This window comes from Lepisosteus oculatus, chromosome 9 (genome assembly GCF_040954835.1).
Source record: "Lepisosteus oculatus isolate fLepOcu1 chromosome 9, fLepOcu1.hap2, whole genome shotgun sequence".
Lineage (NCBI taxonomy): Eukaryota > Metazoa > Chordata > Actinopteri > Semionotiformes > Lepisosteidae > Lepisosteus > Lepisosteus oculatus.
In genome coordinates this window covers 47,030,155-47,047,182 of record NC_090704.1, presented here as the reverse complement: position 1 = coordinate 47,047,182, position 17,028 = coordinate 47,030,155, and the positions used below count along the sequence as shown (strand labels likewise).

Genomic DNA, 17,028 nt, shown 5'->3' with positions numbered 1-17,028 from the left:
TCAGTGCAGTGTGTAGTGTCAATAGGGTTGTGTGTTAGTGCAGTGTTAAGGTTGTGTGTCAGTGCAGTGTATAGTGTTGACAGCGTTTTGTCAATGTAATGTGTAGTGTCAATAGGGTTGCGTGTCTGTGTCAGTGCAGTGTGCTGTGTTATCAATTGTGTGTCTTTGTGTGTCAGTGCAGGTGTATAGTGTCAATAGGGTTGTGTGTTAGTGCACTGTGTTGTGTTCACAGGGCTGTGTGTCAGTGCAGTGTTTTGTTAATAGGGTTGTGTGTCAGTGCAGTGTGTAGTGTTAATAGGGTTGTGTGTCAGTGCAGTGTGTAGTGTTAACAGGGTAGGGTGTAGTGTTAACAGAGTTGTTTGTGTGTGTCAGTGCAGTGTTAACAGGGTTGTGTGTCTGTGCATGTCAGTGTAGTGTGTAGTGTTAATAGGATTGTGTGTCAGTGCAGTGTGTAGAGTTGCGGGCTGTGCAGCAGTGTGTGTCAGCTGGGGCCTGTGTGTTCAGGATGTGTACAGAGCGACTGTTCAGTCACTTGTGTAAACAGAACTTCCTGGGTGACACGTCAGCGTGGCCGAGGTCTCCTCTGGGGAAGCGGTCACAGGTGGGCCGCACACCTGCGAGTCCGCTCCGCTCGGGACGGCCCCAGCGGGCTCCTGGCCGCTCCTCGGCTGCCCGGCGCAGAACTAGAGAACGTGGACGGCGGTGGGCGAAGTCCACAGCGCCATGGCCTCCCGCCCGCTGGCTGAGCCGGCAGTGGGCGTGTCTCCGCTCTGCCTGTCGCACAGGTACACCGACTCAGGCTGGGCTGAAGTCTCCACTCCCTCCGGGGAGCAGAGAGCTGCTGGGTTAGCCGAGCTGTCACCTCACACACACAACACACAACATTCGATCGAGCAGCTCTGGGGGTCACCAGGTTTCTGAGCGTTTCCCCAGCTCCGAACCACAGTGGGGACTCTCCCTGACTGTGTGGGCCTGGACAATTCCCTGCCTTTTGTAAAGGAATGGAGCCGTCTGTGCTGGACTGGTTCTCGACTCCTGTGTGGTGGGCAGTGGTGCCTCTCTGTGACTTGACTCGTGAGCCAGGACTGGACTGGCCACTGCCCCACGCAGAGACCGGCCTCCTGAACTAACGTGAAGGAAATGTAAAACAGCAGACAAAAACAACACAGCTCAGAGCTCCTGCATGTTCAGGTGTGTTTGGACAGTCGGGCTCTTTGTGTAGCTGCTGTGTGTTTACCAGTGAGGAGGTGGTGTTGGTGTTTCAGCCTCTTCTTCAGAGTGACTGAAGACACGCTGAGAAAGGTCCCGCAACAGCCCCTCCCCCGCAACACACACACACACACACACACACACACACACAAAAGCAGGATGTGTCACATTTCACGTGTGCCTGTGTGCCTGTTCAGGGGGTGTGTGAGTTGTGTCCCAGCCCAGGTTTAAAGGAAGTGTTGTTGAACTTCCTGATAGGACAGAGTCTGATTGGCCAGCTGGCGATGACTTGTCAGCACAGGACAGGCCTCCTGCCTGGCTGGGTTATCTGTGCCAGCGGCAGATAAGACTGGCACCTATGTCCATCCCTCTCTGCCTCCCACCTCTGTCTCTAGGAATTTCTGTCCTCCACCCTGTCCTCACTGGGGGTTGTTGCTGAAACCCAGCGAGTGGTTTGTCGCACTTTTCGTGTTTCAAGACCCAGGCAGGTTGGCAGGCGTGTCTCTGGAGAGAGGATCCATCGGCCCGGCTGCCCCCTGTCCTTCTTCTCCGGGAGCTTGGCGCCACGCCCCTCACGCCAGAGGAGCGGACATCCGCGCGCTATCCTCGCTCGGCTCCTTATCGACTGCCCACGACGATGTCACGGCGCTGGGAGAGGGAAGTGGGCAGGAATGGGGTTGCTATAGGAACACGGCCTCCTCCTCCCATCCCCAGCGCAGGCTGTCCTGGGAGCGGAGTGAGCAGTCAGGGGCGCAGGAGCTCAACTGCAGAGGCACTGAAGTAACCTGTGCTGACGGCGATTACTGGCGATTTGTGTTCGTTATTTAGCATTACAGTGGAATTTAAAATAGGCTCCGATAACACCCTCGCACACAAGACACACACCCGATTCCAGGCGAAGATTAGCTTCACACAAAAACAGCTTCAATGCAAATCATCTCCACTTTGCATGATGAGAATCACTCACAGGAATTGATAGCACAGGGAAACGATCTCCTCGGATTTGCCTAAAGGTTTATCATCAGTTAGTGGAAGGGAGAGGCCAAAACCGCTTAAAAAAAAAAACTACTTGCTCCTCCAAAAGTGTGAACAAGCCCGGAAGGGGCTTCCTTCTGGTTTGCTGTTGGATGAGATCAGGCAGGAGGTACAGCTGCTGCAGAGCCCCTCCCTCTCGCCTGCTTTCTCCCTGATCTCTCCCCTCCTCAGAGACAGTGGCAGCAGGAAGCCGGAATCGGGGCCTGCTCTACTGCAGTGTGGTTCTGGACGGACTCAGCCCGGCCCCATACCCACTCCTGCCCCCCTGGGCCCGCCCGGCCCCCCCACCCCCCCGCGTGCTGGAAGGCGAGAGAGGTGTGCGGGCCGGCGGGTCGTCTGTGGCTGATTGATCTCGGGGTTTGTGAGAGAGTCGGAGCTTCAGGTTCAACACGCCTGGCAGGCCAGCCCACACCCCCACTGGCCTTCGCCTGCAGAAGTGGAAACTCCCTGCAGGAAGTGCGTTTCCTGTGCTCTCTGCTCCGAGGATAGTGCTGCTGAAATCCTGGAGCGCAGGACTCTTCCCTGGGCCGACGGCTGGTGTTGTATTGCGGCCCTGTGCAGGCAGCGACGGCTGAGCTCATTTTCTAACCTGTTTGGAATCACTGTTCTCCACTGCATAACAGAAACGTTGTGTTGCATCAGCATTGTTTCACACACAGAGGGGTTGATGGCAAGTGCTGTAAAGAGCAACAGGCCTCTTAAAATACTTCAGAGGCTTTTTTTTCATGACGCGACAGCTGTGATGTGTCTCTTCAACAATCCAAGCGAACGCGGCGCGCAGTCCGAGCGTGATGCCCCGCACGTCGGCTTTCTCAGGGCCTTGGGTCAGACACCTGCTGCCATCTTGTGGCTATTTAGGGAAACGCAGCGTCTTCAAAACAGAACAGCAACATCCTGATATCCAATAGCTTTATCACTCTACAACTCACAACCAGCAGCACACTGCGTGAGCCTGGTCAGTACCTGGATGGGAGACCCCAGGGACAACTAAGGCTGCAGCTGGAAGAGGTGTTAGTGGGGCCAGCAGTTTGCGTGGGTCCTAATGCCCCAGTATAGTGATTGGGAAACTAAACTGTAAAAAGGCACCGTCCTTTGGATGAGACGTAAAACCTAGGTCCTGACTATCTGTGGTCGTTAACAATCCCAGAGCATTTCTCTAAAACAGTAGGGGTGTAACCCTGGTGTCCTGGCCATATTTCCCCCTGGCCTTTACCAGTCATGCCCTCCTAATAACCCCCTCTCTGAACTGGCTCCATCACTCTGCTCTCCTCCCCGCTGAGAGCTGGTGTGTGGGGAGCGGACTGGCGCATCATCCAGGCGGGGCTGCACACTGGTGGTGTTTGAGGGGATCCCCATTACCTGTACAGCGCTTTGAGTGGAGTGTCCTGATAAAAAGTGCTATATAAGTGTAAGGAATATTATTATGATGATTATCCTTGTGGGAAAAGGATATCAATTTGTGGAAAAACTAATTTCCGCAGATTGGACAATAAATCTTGAATTGAACATTTTCACTTATCAAAGCACGCCCCCTGACTTACCAGCCACACCCCGACACACGGCTCCCCAGACCACCTAGCCCCCATGATGCACGATTCCCCATGCCACGCCCCTGCCTCACCAGTCACACTCCCCGAAGCACAGCTCTCTGACCACGCCCCCCCGAAACCAGCCTCACTCTGCCACAGGATCACACTCCTCTGTAAAGGAAGTTCTGATCCTGGACTCCCGCCGTCCCCTGACATATTCACTCCATACACACTCTTACCAGCTGAAACGGAACATGTTATCCTCACAGAAACACTCACCCTTCACCACTCAAAGACCGCACAGGACCCCCCTCCTCGCCACGTGCAGGACTCCCCCAGCCCTGAAGGAGCAGCACAGAGCCCTCGGTAGTGTCTCCAGTCTGAGCTCTTTATTGTTGACAGGTGGTCAAGTTCAGTCAACATTCAGAACTTTTGTCATAATCTCCTGGCATCACAGAGAAACAGCACACAAAAACAAAAATAACAAACCATTAAAAAAAAACTAAAATTATAAATCATTGTGTGGAAAACAAATGAGTATGTAAGAGGCAAAGAAAGTTACACAGCAAAGAGCCTGCACTTGATTGGTCCCTGTGCTCTCCTGTCCCCTGGCCCCAGCCAATCACTGGCCTTCTTGCCAAGGCTAGGGACAGGGGCCTCTTCTGCCAGAGCTCGGCTCGGACGGTCTCGCAGGAATACTGTGAGGACGCAGCCCCTCAGGAAATTTAACACTGTTTCTCCCGACACACCGGGCAGCCCGGGAGCTCCTGCCCTGGCGCACGCACACACCCTTCGTCACTCCGCTCCAGCGGGGGGGCACGGCCGCCTTCCCTCTGTCCCCCTGCCCGCCCACGGCCCCACCCGCGCACGCGGTCAGGACCGACACCGCAGTCTTCCTGCAGACACGGGCAGCAGCCGGCTCACTGTGAGGAGCCTCAAAGCCCAGGGCCCTGAACCGGGCTGATGTCTGACCCCTGCAGCTGGGAATAAGGCACAGGGACGGAGGAGAGCCTGCAAGAGAATCAGGACCTGCTCCCTCCCTGCAGGGGGCGCTTTGGCACGGTGCGGTCTCCTGCCCCGCTGCTGTTCCTCCAGGCAGACGTCTGTCACTCATCCGCACCAGGAGGGGCAGTAAACGCATCCAACTCCCCCACCAGCAGCTGGTTTGAGAAACAAGCTCCCCACGACCAGAGTGGACAGGGGTCTTCATATATTTAAGGAAAAACAGGGAATGTAACTGGAAAACAGAAGTCTAACGCCAGTGGGTGTTTCCAATCCGGCCCAGCGCAGTCTACCGGCACAGCGGGCTCGGCCACACCTGAGGTTAATTCGGGATGGAAACCAACAAGCAGACCGCGCCATGGACTGCCTCCCCTGCACTGCCAGGCAGCAGCACCACAGTGGGAGCAGAAGGCACTGACAACACCACAAGCTGCAGGAACACCCACGGCCACCAGGTGGAGCCAGACGGCACACTACAGAGCCCGCAGGACACCTGCGGTCCCCCCCCGGAGACGGAGAGAGGTGCACAGCATGGGCAAGGCAAACCCCAGCGCAGGCAGGGGCCGCGTTCTCACCCGGGCTCTGCTGACTGCGCCCTGTTCTCCAGCAGCACCATCGTGCTCTCCGCTGCTCTTTTTTAAGGCAATCGGGGCCACACAAAATCAGGGCGAGGAGATGGAATCCAGCAGCCAGCCGAGTAAGTCCAGCGTGGACACGTACAGCTCCTCCGGGAATGCCCGCCGCCGAGGGCCGAGCCCGGAGCTCCCGCACGAGGGAGAGAGGGAGAGAGCACCGCTGTGAGACCCAGCTCGCACGAGGAAGGAAAGTGTGCGAGACTGCCACCCCCCCACTCACCCCCGGACGCCCCGACACCGCCCGAGCAGCTGTGTAAGGATCTTTAGCCCCCAGGTTTCTACAGCTTAAACATTTTCAGTTGTTTACTGTTACTTCTAGCCACGTTCCTACGGTTCAGTATAAGGCCATCAGGTCTTCGAACACAAACCCCCCCCACAGCGAGGAGCACAGGAGGCAGGAGAGGGGAGGGGGTAGTTTCTGTTGCTCAGGGCAGATCTCCCCCACTGAACACTTCACAGGGCAGATCTACACTAAACACTTCACAGGGCAGATCTCCCCCACTGAACACTTCACAGGGCAGATCTACACTTTACACTTCACAGGGCAGATCTACACTTTACACTTCACAGGGCAGATCCCCCCCACTGAACACTTCACAGGGCAGATATCCCCCACTGAAAACAAGGCAGATCTCCCCCACTGAACACAAGGCAGATCCCCACCACTGAACACAAGGCAGATCCCCACCACTGAACACTTCACAGGGCAGATCTCCCCCACTGAACACTTCACAGGGCAGATCTCCCCCACTGAACACAAGGCAGATCCCCCCCACTGAACACTTCACAGGGCAGATCTACACTAAACACTTCACAGGGCAGATCTCCCCCACTGAACACAAGGCAGATCCCCCCCCACTGAACACTTCACAGGGCAGATCCCCACCACTGAACACTTCACAGGGCAGATCTCCCCCACTGAACACAAGGCAGATCCCCACCACTGAACACTTCACAGGGCAGATCTCCCCCACTGAACACAAGGCAGATCTCGGTCAAAACAGTAGCAATTAGGAGGCGAAGGAAGAGATGGAGGGAGCAGGGAAGAGGACAGAGAATGGAGGGATGAGTTTATACAGAAAAGGAGAGAGAGGGATCAGAAACAATACCAATAACAGCCATGCCAAAATATTTTTTCTTTTTTTCCCATTTTTTTATATATAAACAAACCAAAAAACAAATTTGGATTGTACACTTTTTTTGTTTCATATATATCTCTCTCAAGAAATCTCCACCGAGTTGGTTCTCGGCTACAGCTTCTGGGGGAGACGGGGAGAGGGGCTGGGCCGCCCGTCCGCACGGCACAGCGGGGCGAGGGGGGGTACAGCAGCTTCTCGGGACGAGGGGCGGGGGGAGGGAGGGGTGGCCGGACGGATCGAGCCCTGGTCTCCGTGCTGCTAAAAACCAGCAGAGGGGAGAGGTCAGAGGTCAGAGGTCGGGGAAAGGGAGCCTCGTGCTGCTGGAGGTGTGCAGCGCGGAGGACTGGGGGGGCAGACAGGGGACGAGGAAGAGGGGAGGAGGGGAGGGGTGGGGGGTGTGTTTGCGTGCCTCAGTCCTTCCAATCCTTCTTGATGTTGAGGTTCCACTCCCAGGACAGGTGGTCGTGCTTGTCATCGTCGGTGAAGCGCGATTTGATGTTGTAGGTGCCGCGCGCCAGCATGCCCTTGGGCGCCTCCTCCAGCGGCGTCAGGAACTCGTACTCGTCCGGCCGCGGCCCATAGCTGCCCACCATGTAGTCCGACTTGTCGACTGCGGGCGCAGAGGGAGACACTGCCTCAGTCCACTTCTCCCCCCACAGCCCCCCAACTCTCTCTCTCTCCCCCCCACAGCCCCGCTCCCCAACTCTCTCCCTCTCTCTCTCTCCCCACAGCCCCGCTCCCCAACTCTCTCTCTCCCCCCCACAGCCCTGCTCCCCAACTCTCTCTTAGTCCTGCCTGAGTGAATCCTTTCACATTTGTAAAGTGTCTTTTTTAGCAGTTCTGCTTCATGTCTTAGGGAAGCTCCTAGGGAAGATTCTTTTAAGAGAAAAGGCCTGAAATCCAGCGTCACTCTCAAATAATTCACATGCAAAAAGAGCCAAGCAGCTTCACACTGAACCCCCCCCCGATCCAGACCCAAGGCCAGGCCCCCTGGGAAGAGTGGGTCCAGCCCCGACCCCCCCAGGCCCTGCGAGTCGCTGGCCCCACCTCTCGTTCCTCCCGGCTCCTGGGAAGGGGGCGTGTCCGATTACAGACAGGGGAAAAAGTGCTACAAACACAATGCAATGGGAAGCCTGTTTCCCGAGAATGGAAGAATGGCATTCCTGCTTCTTCCAGAATCCGCTTCAACAACAGGAAGAGCAGAGGCCACGGGGGCTCCCCCCCACGCCGCCCCAACAAGACGGAAAAGCCGGAAGAAAAACCCAGAACAGAGTGACGGAGGAGCTAAAGGAGGACCGGGAGAAGAAACTCACTCTTTACTCCTTTCCTGTAGGTCTGCTGGACATACTTGAGTCCTGAGACAATCTCCTTGTTCACCTGCGGAGAAAGGGGAGACAGGCCGTCACTGATCACAGCCACACTTGCAGGAAGCCATCCGACTCCTGATCCACTCCAGGTTTTATCAGCTGCGGGGCTCAGTCCTGGAAGGACACAAGACCAGTCACAAACAGGAGGAGCCATTGGGCCTCTATAGCCCGTGTGAGAGGAAGCAGATGAACTTGCCCAGCTGGTTCTTGGAAGAAGCCAGAGTGTCAGCTCTGCTCTTAAGAGCAGCTCCTTCTAAACAAACACTGAAAGCATAAGACTGCCTCTCTCCTCGCGATCTTCCAGCTTTACTCAAACCGCAATACCAAGGAGGAAATACTCAGCAATCGGTCTTATCTTAACAACTAGAACCTTCAGCTGAAAAAGCCTGAATGGACTGAACTGCTGGAAGAACCGCTGGCCTGGTCTTCACCACTGACCACAAGCTTCCACACAGCACTGCACAGCCAGGCTCCAGTGGCCGAGAGGGGTGTGTCTACCTGTCTGCGGGCTCGCTGTCACAGTGCAACCTCCCTGCCCGTCTCCCCAAAACCCTTCCAAAAACGCCCTCACGTGCGCAAACAGAGCAGAACCTCCAGCCCTGTGGGTCGAACAAGAAACAGGATTGTGGGACAGCACCGCTCGCTGGGCCGGGCTTAGAGGCTTACCTTGAAGCTGATCTTTATCCTATACTCCACTCCCTCCTTCAGCACAAAAGACTGCTTCTTAAAGCCCTCTAGATCTCCTGGCAGGAAGAGGGAAGGACAGCAAGTGAGCGGATAACCTCACACGTGTAACACAAGAACAACACAATTAATTTCCTGCCCTGCTGTTTTTACTTCTCAATGGTTCCAGAGCAACAGAACACCTGGGGCATTACTTAGAGGGCGCTCTATCCACCCTCCTGGGGCATTACTTAGAACAGAAGAGTACGAGGACACCCGACCCCAGCACCCAGAGTCCTCAACAGCCCCAACAGTCTTCAGGATCACGGGAAAACAAGTCCAAGTGCATGTCTTGACATAAAGGGGTGTGGGAGTCTGGATGAAGCTGGGTGAGTCCCGGACCCCCAGGCTGTTAGCTCAGAGAGAGTGGAGAGGCCAGCCCGCTGGAGCGCGGCGATTCTGCAGGATGTCTTGCTCACCTGTCAGGTCAAGGGTCAGGGGCTGCGGGGCCGAGTCGCACACCAGGGTCAGCCGCGTCACCTGCACGTTGGGGGCGTTGGGGTCTGCAACGACAGCCAAAGGTTACACACCCGGGCAATGGGGAGCCCACGGGCAGGGGCGCGGACAGGGCGAGACTGACCCAGAGGGACGGGCGCGGACCCCAGCAGCGCCTCCTTGTACTTGCGCAGGCTCTCATCGTCCTTGTCCAGCTCCTGGATCTCCTGCAGGCTCTTCTGCGCCGGCGGGCGGTAGTTCACCCCGCCCTCGCCCTCCTCGTTCTCCGCTGCGATCGCAGCCAGCTGCTCGGGGGTCGGCTCCTGCTCCGCCATCTTCTGCGGACGAGACACGCAGGCGTGAGTGCCCCCTAGGGGACAGGGCAGAGCGCACAGTGTCTGCAGGCCCTCCTACGACAGACCTGCAGCCCAGCGTGGTGAGGTCACCAGGGTGGGGCACAGGCAGAGGAGCGATGCCCTCTGACCCCAGGACACAGCACACGCAAGCAGAGACGGTAAAGTGACTAGTTTACAACCGAGTTGGTATCAGGAATTTAAGCAGCCAATGCAGAAATGTATTTTCAAACACTGCCCTGTCACAAATGTGTGCTACGCAAGACCGGAGAGGCCAAGACTGAAGCAATCTTAACGCTGCAGGCCAAGAACTGTGCCATTTCGACAATCTGTAGTCGCTATTCCTCCCTCTCCCTAATTCTGTCAGGCAGCTTTGGGGTCCCAGTGTTGTTGCTTCTAAAACAGAGTGCAAATAAATAAGCTTCGCCCAGAGCAGGCCTGATCTGGCCCAATTCCATCTGGATACAGGATTAATTCTCCACCCCCGTGGCCCCCAGAGAGAACACAGCCTCCAGAACAACAGCCCAGCCCCAGCCCCCAGCCCCCCTCCCTGCCGCTCCTGACAGAACAGAGTCCACTCTGCTGGCAGGCACCTCCACGCTGTCCTCAAAGCCATCTTTTATCCAAAAAAAGAGAACTCCGGTACAGCACAAGCTCACACACACAAGCCAGAGACAGAGTGTTGACACTGAGATGGGGTGAAAGGTCACAGAAAGATGCGTGTGGACACCATGCTGGGGTGAAAGGTCACACAGAGAGACAGGCGTGTGGACACCATGCTGGGGTGAAAATTCAGAGAGGAAGAAGAACACACAAGTGTGAGAAGGAGGAAACGCAGGAGGAATCTTCTGCAGCCAGCCCACAGGGAGCTGGGACTCACACTGACATTTGTTCCTGATCTGTGGGGACCTCCCACTGAATTACTTGTTCTCTCCCTTACTCTTCATTTGTTACACTGGTTACCATTTATTACTTGCGTCATTTGGAAATAACACTCCAAACGGAGTGAGAATAAAACCAAACCGTGCAGGAAGATCCAATTTATATTTGACAGAAACTGACATGTATTTTCATCAGGAGCTGCAGTCTGTGTTGACAAACCTGCCCCCCTGCACACACACTGCCTCGCTGTACGTAAAACAGCCCCCAGTCACATCACAGCACCGCATGAAACCGCCCATCAGACGCGGGAGGGCAGGGGAGAGGGGAGAGGGGACTCTCCAGCTGGAAGGGGGTGGGTAATTGCGTGCAGCTGTGGGCAGCTGTATCTTTAGATTTTAGATTTAGATCACTTTATTAGCCCTATACAATTTCTTGCATTAGGAATTTGTCTTTTCGCAGACCCCAGCTCGCTCTCCATGAGACACAGACACACAGACAGGATCAGGCAGGGGGAGGGGTGCGTGAGAGGCAGGGGGCCAGTGTTTCACTGGAACATGGCAGGTCTGCACCCCTTCAGTGTCCCACAGCACCACACTGCACAAAGACCCCCAACACCTCGAAACGAGCAAAAGCCATCACGTATCCTGAGCCTCCTCCATTTTGTGCCGAGTGTTGTGTTCAAGACGAGCACGTGCTCCTCATTTCAGCGCAGCAGTGCTCCAACACGACGTCACCCCACACCAGAGCCAGAGCACACCCCTGGACTGCCGTCAGCCTGCGCCACTCCATCACACGAATTCTCCTAAAAGCCTCAGACTCTAAGAACAGGAACAAGGGATTCGTGTCATGACGCCGCATGCCCCATCCCAACAGGGGGCGCTGTCGGGGCAACACTTTCCAAAGACAGGGGAGCTCCGTCTGCAAAGAACACGTTTCATTTTAATCTTATTCCCACTCCTACAGAGACAAACAAGTCGACTGGTTTATTACGGCAGCATGAAGGTTTTTATATGCGAGCTGCTAGTATTCTTACTGCTGATCTGGGTCACCAAAGCACTTCGACAGCACCGCATAACTCCTGTCGGCATAATGCAGCCTGTCCCAAAGCCAAGGAGAGAAGAGAAATAAACGCAGAGAGATGGAGAGCAGGGAGGAGGGGCAGAGCTGAGCCATCAGACGAGCTGCACTGTCCAGCAGTCACACCGGCAGCTGTGCACCAGCTGTGCTGGAGATGCTCTGGAAACCACAAGCTGGCACCCTGGGCTGCCACCTGTCCCAGCGATCGCTGTTCGGGTCGAACATGGGAACATTCCTAAAGCCCAGGAGGGCCTCCGTCACATGCTACAGCCTTCCCATTTTCCTTAATCACCTCATGGAGACTGCCTGCTTAACTGGGCACGTTTCACCTCTAAAGAGCAAAGAAGCAAAAGACAGGAAGGGAAAAGTGTAGATAACGAGAGACAGAGCAAGAGAACAGCTTGCCCCAGGGACACACTGTGAACATTTCTCGGCTCTGTTAGAACTGGCTTCATTAACTGAAGACACAGTGACAGACCCGCAAGGCGGCAGGAGGCCGTATCGGGGTACAGCGAGAGATTCCGCCTCTGGCACAAGACCCACAGTGCCTCCCCTCCTCATGACCCCACAGAACCGCCCCGACGAGCTCAGGGACACAGGCCCAGCCCGGTCCAGAGGCCTCTGAGGGGACTGAAGGCACAGGCCTGTGCGCTTCAGCCCAGCTGGCACGTCTTCGCAGACAAGCATGTTAATTAAGGCAGGGATTCGGCAGAGCCCAGAGCTGCCATCGCAGACGAGGACGGGCACGAAGGAAGAGAGCTGCAGAGCTCCAGGCGCAGTTCTGCGCGACTCCTCCTGCCCGCCACACTGAAGAGGCAGCTGAGTCTGACAGCATCGAGTGGCTCCACTCACAGCACAGCTCCCCTCCTCCGTCTGTCCCACTCCTGTCTGTGACACCTTCCCTCCCACAGTGCCTCATCCACACAAACAGCCCTGCACTAGCACTAGCACAAATCTGTGAGAGGGCTTTCAAAAAGCAATATCGTCTGTGGTACGAAGGGGAGTAATTAAGCAGTCAAAGGTAAGAGGCTGGAAGAGAAGAGTGCGTGTGTGGAGGTAATTATGAGCTGCAACAGGCCGGCGGGGCTCCATGTCAGAACACCGCAGGGCCCTGGACTTTCATCCAGCCCGTTAACGATCAATTTACTAATTGTGAAGGCTGGCGAAAGCCCATTGGTTTTTACAAGGGTTTCTTTCAGTGGCCATGTACACCAGCAGTGCTGGGGCACGTTACAGGGTCTGACGAAACAGTCTAGATATAAAGACTGTAAGAGAGACTGAAAAGGGGTTTGCATCTCTCAGACTGGCAGGGGCTGAGCTCCAGAGGTGGGGAGCAGGACGCCTGACAGCGTGCGCCCCAAGACCTGTACCTGTAAGAAGTTAATAATAAAAACAACCTAAAAAAGCCCTGCTTGGTGCACAAGGAGATGCACACAACTCTTATCCCATTAGTTTGTCCCAAGCAGATGAGCGGACCACCTGGAGATGAGTTTGCCACGTGGTGTGAACAGAACTGTTTGAAGGTGAATGTTTCTGAGACCAGAGACATGGCGACTGATTTCAGGAAGAACCCTCAGGGCCTGCATCAGGAGACTATCTTCAGAGATGGCAGATACTCATAACTATTAAAAGGACTGTAAGTTAGTTTTGTGGCAAACACCGATTCTATTTCTCAAAAAGTGCAACAGCATCTAATTATCTTAAGGAATCTTGAACAATTTAAGTTTGATTACAAATCAGACAAAGCAGGACAGGAGGATGTGAGCAGAGGAGCTCAGAAGGTAGGCAAGTTTGTGGGGAGACCCTGGGAGCCCCAGTGTCGGCCGTCACTGTCCCTCCCCTTGCATGCCCACTGGGTTGTCACACCTGCAGGGCAACAGCAGGCCTGTCTCAGCCCCCGGTGGTGCGCTGTGGGCAGCAGCAGCCAGCCCCCCTCCCCCTGGGACCTGGCTCTCGTCGGGAACAAACGCGGAGCACGTCCCCCGCCGGACTCCCGCTCCCCGGCCCGATCGCCCAGAGCTACACACCCTCGGAGCCGAAGCCCAAACCTCAGGGCGCTAACCCAGCCTGCCTGGAGCTCGCCCGCAGCTGTGCAGGATACCCCCCGGGGCCGAAGGGGGCGGTGCAGCTGCAGCCCTGGCCGCTGGACTGGGGAGACGGGCCTGCAGGCTCCGAGACCGAGACCCACCGGATCAGAACCGGAGAGGACGTGCCAGTACCGCTCTGCACCGCTCGATTACGCCGATCCCTTCCTTGGTCGCCCTCGGCAGCGCGGTTTTATTCTGCCGACGGCCTGCGCAGCACGGGAAACCACACCTCTGAAGACCGCGCTGCGCCACCGGTACGAGAGAGAGAGGGAGACCAAGGCCAGCCAGCTGAAGCTGCAAGAGCTCCAGAGGAACCGCAGTGTGATTGCGGAGCAACACTCGAACAGCCAGAAATAGCGCCGGCAGGGATTCTGAAAGACGGTAGAAAACAAGAGGGCGGCCCAGCGCCATCCGGCCTCCCACGCGCCTCAGCGCTCTGCCCCGTGTCAGAGGAGAGACGAGCAGCGACGCTGTCACGCGCCCCCGCACCGAGCGCGCAGCCCTGGAATTAAGCAGCAGGGGTTCAGCTGCAGCAGCGCAGCCGTGTCACAGCCCACCAGCCTGACCGGGGCTCCTGCAGGGGAGCAGAGAGCACACTGGGGCAACCGGGGGTCAGGCTCTGGGAGCAGGTACCGAAATCCACTCCTGTCCCCCTGCTGCTCCTGCTCGCAGGTGAAGCTGGGACACCTGCCCAGGACCCCCTCACAGCAGGTGCCCACCCTGACACTCGGAGACAGCGGAGAGAGAGAAAGACCCAGGCTCCAGGGAGACCTGCGATGGACGCGATAAAGCTGACGGTGCAAGTACACAGCAAGCAGAAAATTCATCAAGTAAAAATTCATCAAGTAAAAAAAAAACTATTTTCAAGAATGGTTCAACTCTTCTTCCCTTTAGTTATGTAAACATGGAATTTAACTGGCAAACTCCCAGCCTAAATCCATCCCGTGGTGATGAACCCCCCAGCTGCAGCCCACCCCCGTCAGGCTCACCCCACAGCCCTTCGGGGATCAGGCAGGTCGTGCTACTGGGGCGCTCTGGGGTCTGCGGTCAGTACTGCTCAGGCATGGGTGCGTCCCTCACACTGACCACAACGTGGGGTCAAGAAGGCGGCCAGGGGGGACCCGAGTACCGGTCCTGCTCATCCCCTCGGGAATGAGAGGAGCAGGAGGGCTCGTTTCTTACTACAGAGAAGGGGCTTGTCCTGGGCAAAGCTGGGGTTCCCCCTGCAAGGGCACCCCATTTCCTCCAGTCCAAGACTCTGCGTGCCCAGTCTGGAAAAGCCTGGCTCAAACCAGCTGCATCCCGATCCGGGGAACTGCTCCACACCCGACGCCCGGAATCCTGCAGGAAACTGCTGGGGAAAAGCGCTCTGCGCTGCTGCCGGAGACTGCGCGCATTTCAACTCCAGCTCTGCTCTGGAGGGCCTCCGGTACGACCTGGGCAGTCAATTAAACAATTAACCTAATTAACCTACTTAACGAGCTGCATATAGGATTTTTTCCTGAGGTCTACTACAGTGGAGTACTGAAAGGAATGCTCTTTAGTGAAGTTCAGCTACTCCCTAAACCACCCCCGAGCCTGATTAGAAGTATTAATTGTGTTGTTAATTAAATAATTAGACCAGCAAAGGTACTGAACCCTGGGCACCTGCTTAACAGAAGTAAAATCAGTAAAAATCTAAAGGCTCACAGGTATCCCAGCGTGCAGGATTAATCACTGAGAGAAGCGATACAGGAAGTGAAAATCACAGCTCAGACGAGAGTGACCCAGGCCGGGGGATTCCAGCAGGGTTGTATTTAAAGAGGGACAAGCGAGCAGGTGTGCCGTTAGAGACAGTGCGGTCTAAGGACTGATGACAGCGGGGTTAAAGCGCAGGAGACCCGCGGCCTGGTGACGCCGCCCCGGCGCAGACAGAAGATCCTAGAAGCGGCGCCTCCGGACCGACAGGAAGCGCTCAATCGGCAGGTCTTTCCGTTCAGGTTTTTTGTCTCCTCTTTAAAAAAAATAATACACGAGACCGTCCTGCTTTCTGATCCCTGACCCTGCGCTCAGACCCCAGCGCGACCGGGCGAGCGCAGCACCCAACAAAGACGAGAAGCGGCCGCTCCCCGTCCCGGGCCTTGCGCTCGCACCCCGGCACCTGGCACCCTTCCTCCTCCTCCTCCTCCTCCTCGAGGCAGGAGCCCGCCGCTCCCCGGCCGGGACAGAACCGGGGGGCGCAGCCGGACAATGCGGCCGCTCCCACCCCTTCACACCCCTGGCTCCCGGCAGGAGGCGAGAGCCAGGGCAGGAAAGGCGCTCGTTAAAATGTCCGATTCCTCCCCGCCCGCCGCCCCCTGTCTCACGCCTCTCGGGAAACGGCCGCGCGGGCACCCCCCGAGCAGACAGCCGGGGTGCACCGCCCGCCCGCTCCCGGAGCACCAGCGCCTCTCTTCGGGCCCCCGGGGGCCACACGCTGCCGGCACCCGTCCTCGGCAGCCAGCGCCGGCGAGGGAGCAGACCGCCTCGCCAGCCGGGAGAGCGCCCCTGCCTACTAATGAGCTGCTGGGCACCGGCGCGCCCACAGCCCACAGGGACCCCAGCCCGGCGCTAATTTGGGGAGTAAGGTGGGGGCGACCAGTCTTTCTCCCTCACAGCCGCTCACTGCTCGCTCCGCCGGTACCGTAGGACCCATAAAAACCGGAAAAACACGCCGCCGCCGCCGCCGCCGAGCGCAGACGGCGCCGCCAGACGAGGCGCAGGGGCTCCGGTCAGCATGAAGCAGCAGCCGGACAGAAACCGGCCGCGCCGCCCGCGGAGAGCACGGCACCGAGCGCCCGCTGCTCGTGCACGGCGGGGCCGGGCCGGGGCTTACCTTTATAGCACGGCGTTTACCGGACGGTCTGTGCGCCTCTCTGCTCCGCTCGGCCGGGCAAGAATGGCGATCTGGGAGCGGAGCCGCCCGCACGACACACTTCCGGGACGGGCGCCGCGCACGACGCGTGACGGACGGGCTACCGGGGGAGGGGCTACGGGACGGGGACGCGCGTCGCGCCTGCGGAGGCAGTGGAGCGATCACGGGAACGCGGATTGGGAACTACAAAGAATCCTATAAAGTCTGCAGATGTTGCCTATTTAAAATGTTTCCGTGATGTTGCAATGATTTAACTGACTCCCTGCCATCGCGATGTTTAGCTTGTATTGAAAATGTTTTATGTGAAGAAGGCAACTGACACTCCAGCCTGAAGAAGGTTCCACGGCCAAAACGTTTTCTTTCTTCTCTTTTCACCAGAAATAAACCAATTACTTGTTCCTTTACAGCCTACGCATGCTGACGCAGCTCCCCACCTGAACTACGGCCAGTCCTGCACTCCCCACATGTCATGCTGGGAGTTGTGAAATAGGACGGTTTGCAGTCACCCTGTGTGAAGCCAACAGCACTGACTCCCACGGTGTAAAAGAATGCAGACACACCTATCTCTTCACTGGAGATAGGTTAGCTCAGCAGTTTCCACCCCGAGTTACCTGATCCCAGATTCTGTGCAACAACCTTGTATTGCTGATGGGAGCCGTTTC

At 56.7% G+C, this 17,028-nt stretch overlaps 1 protein-coding gene across 1 annotated transcript; it reads right to left on the bottom strand.

Annotated features, from left to right (window-relative positions):
- Positions 1-6,862: 6,862 nt before the first annotated feature.
- On the bottom strand, positions 6,863-16,448 carry arhgdia (Rho GDP dissociation inhibitor (GDI) alpha). Its single transcript, XM_006635229.3, has 6 exons — positions 16,328-16,448; positions 9,220-9,412; positions 9,059-9,142; positions 8,583-8,659; positions 7,863-7,926; positions 6,863-7,159 (listed from the first exon to the last, which is right to left on the bottom strand). The coding sequence occupies exons 2-6, from the start codon at positions 9,407-9,409 to the stop codon at positions 6,960-6,962; spliced, it is 615 nt and encodes a 204-aa protein (XP_006635292.1). The 5' UTR covers positions 9,410-9,412; positions 16,328-16,448; the 3' UTR covers positions 6,863-6,959.
- Between the last annotated feature and the right edge of the window lie 580 nt (positions 16,449-17,028).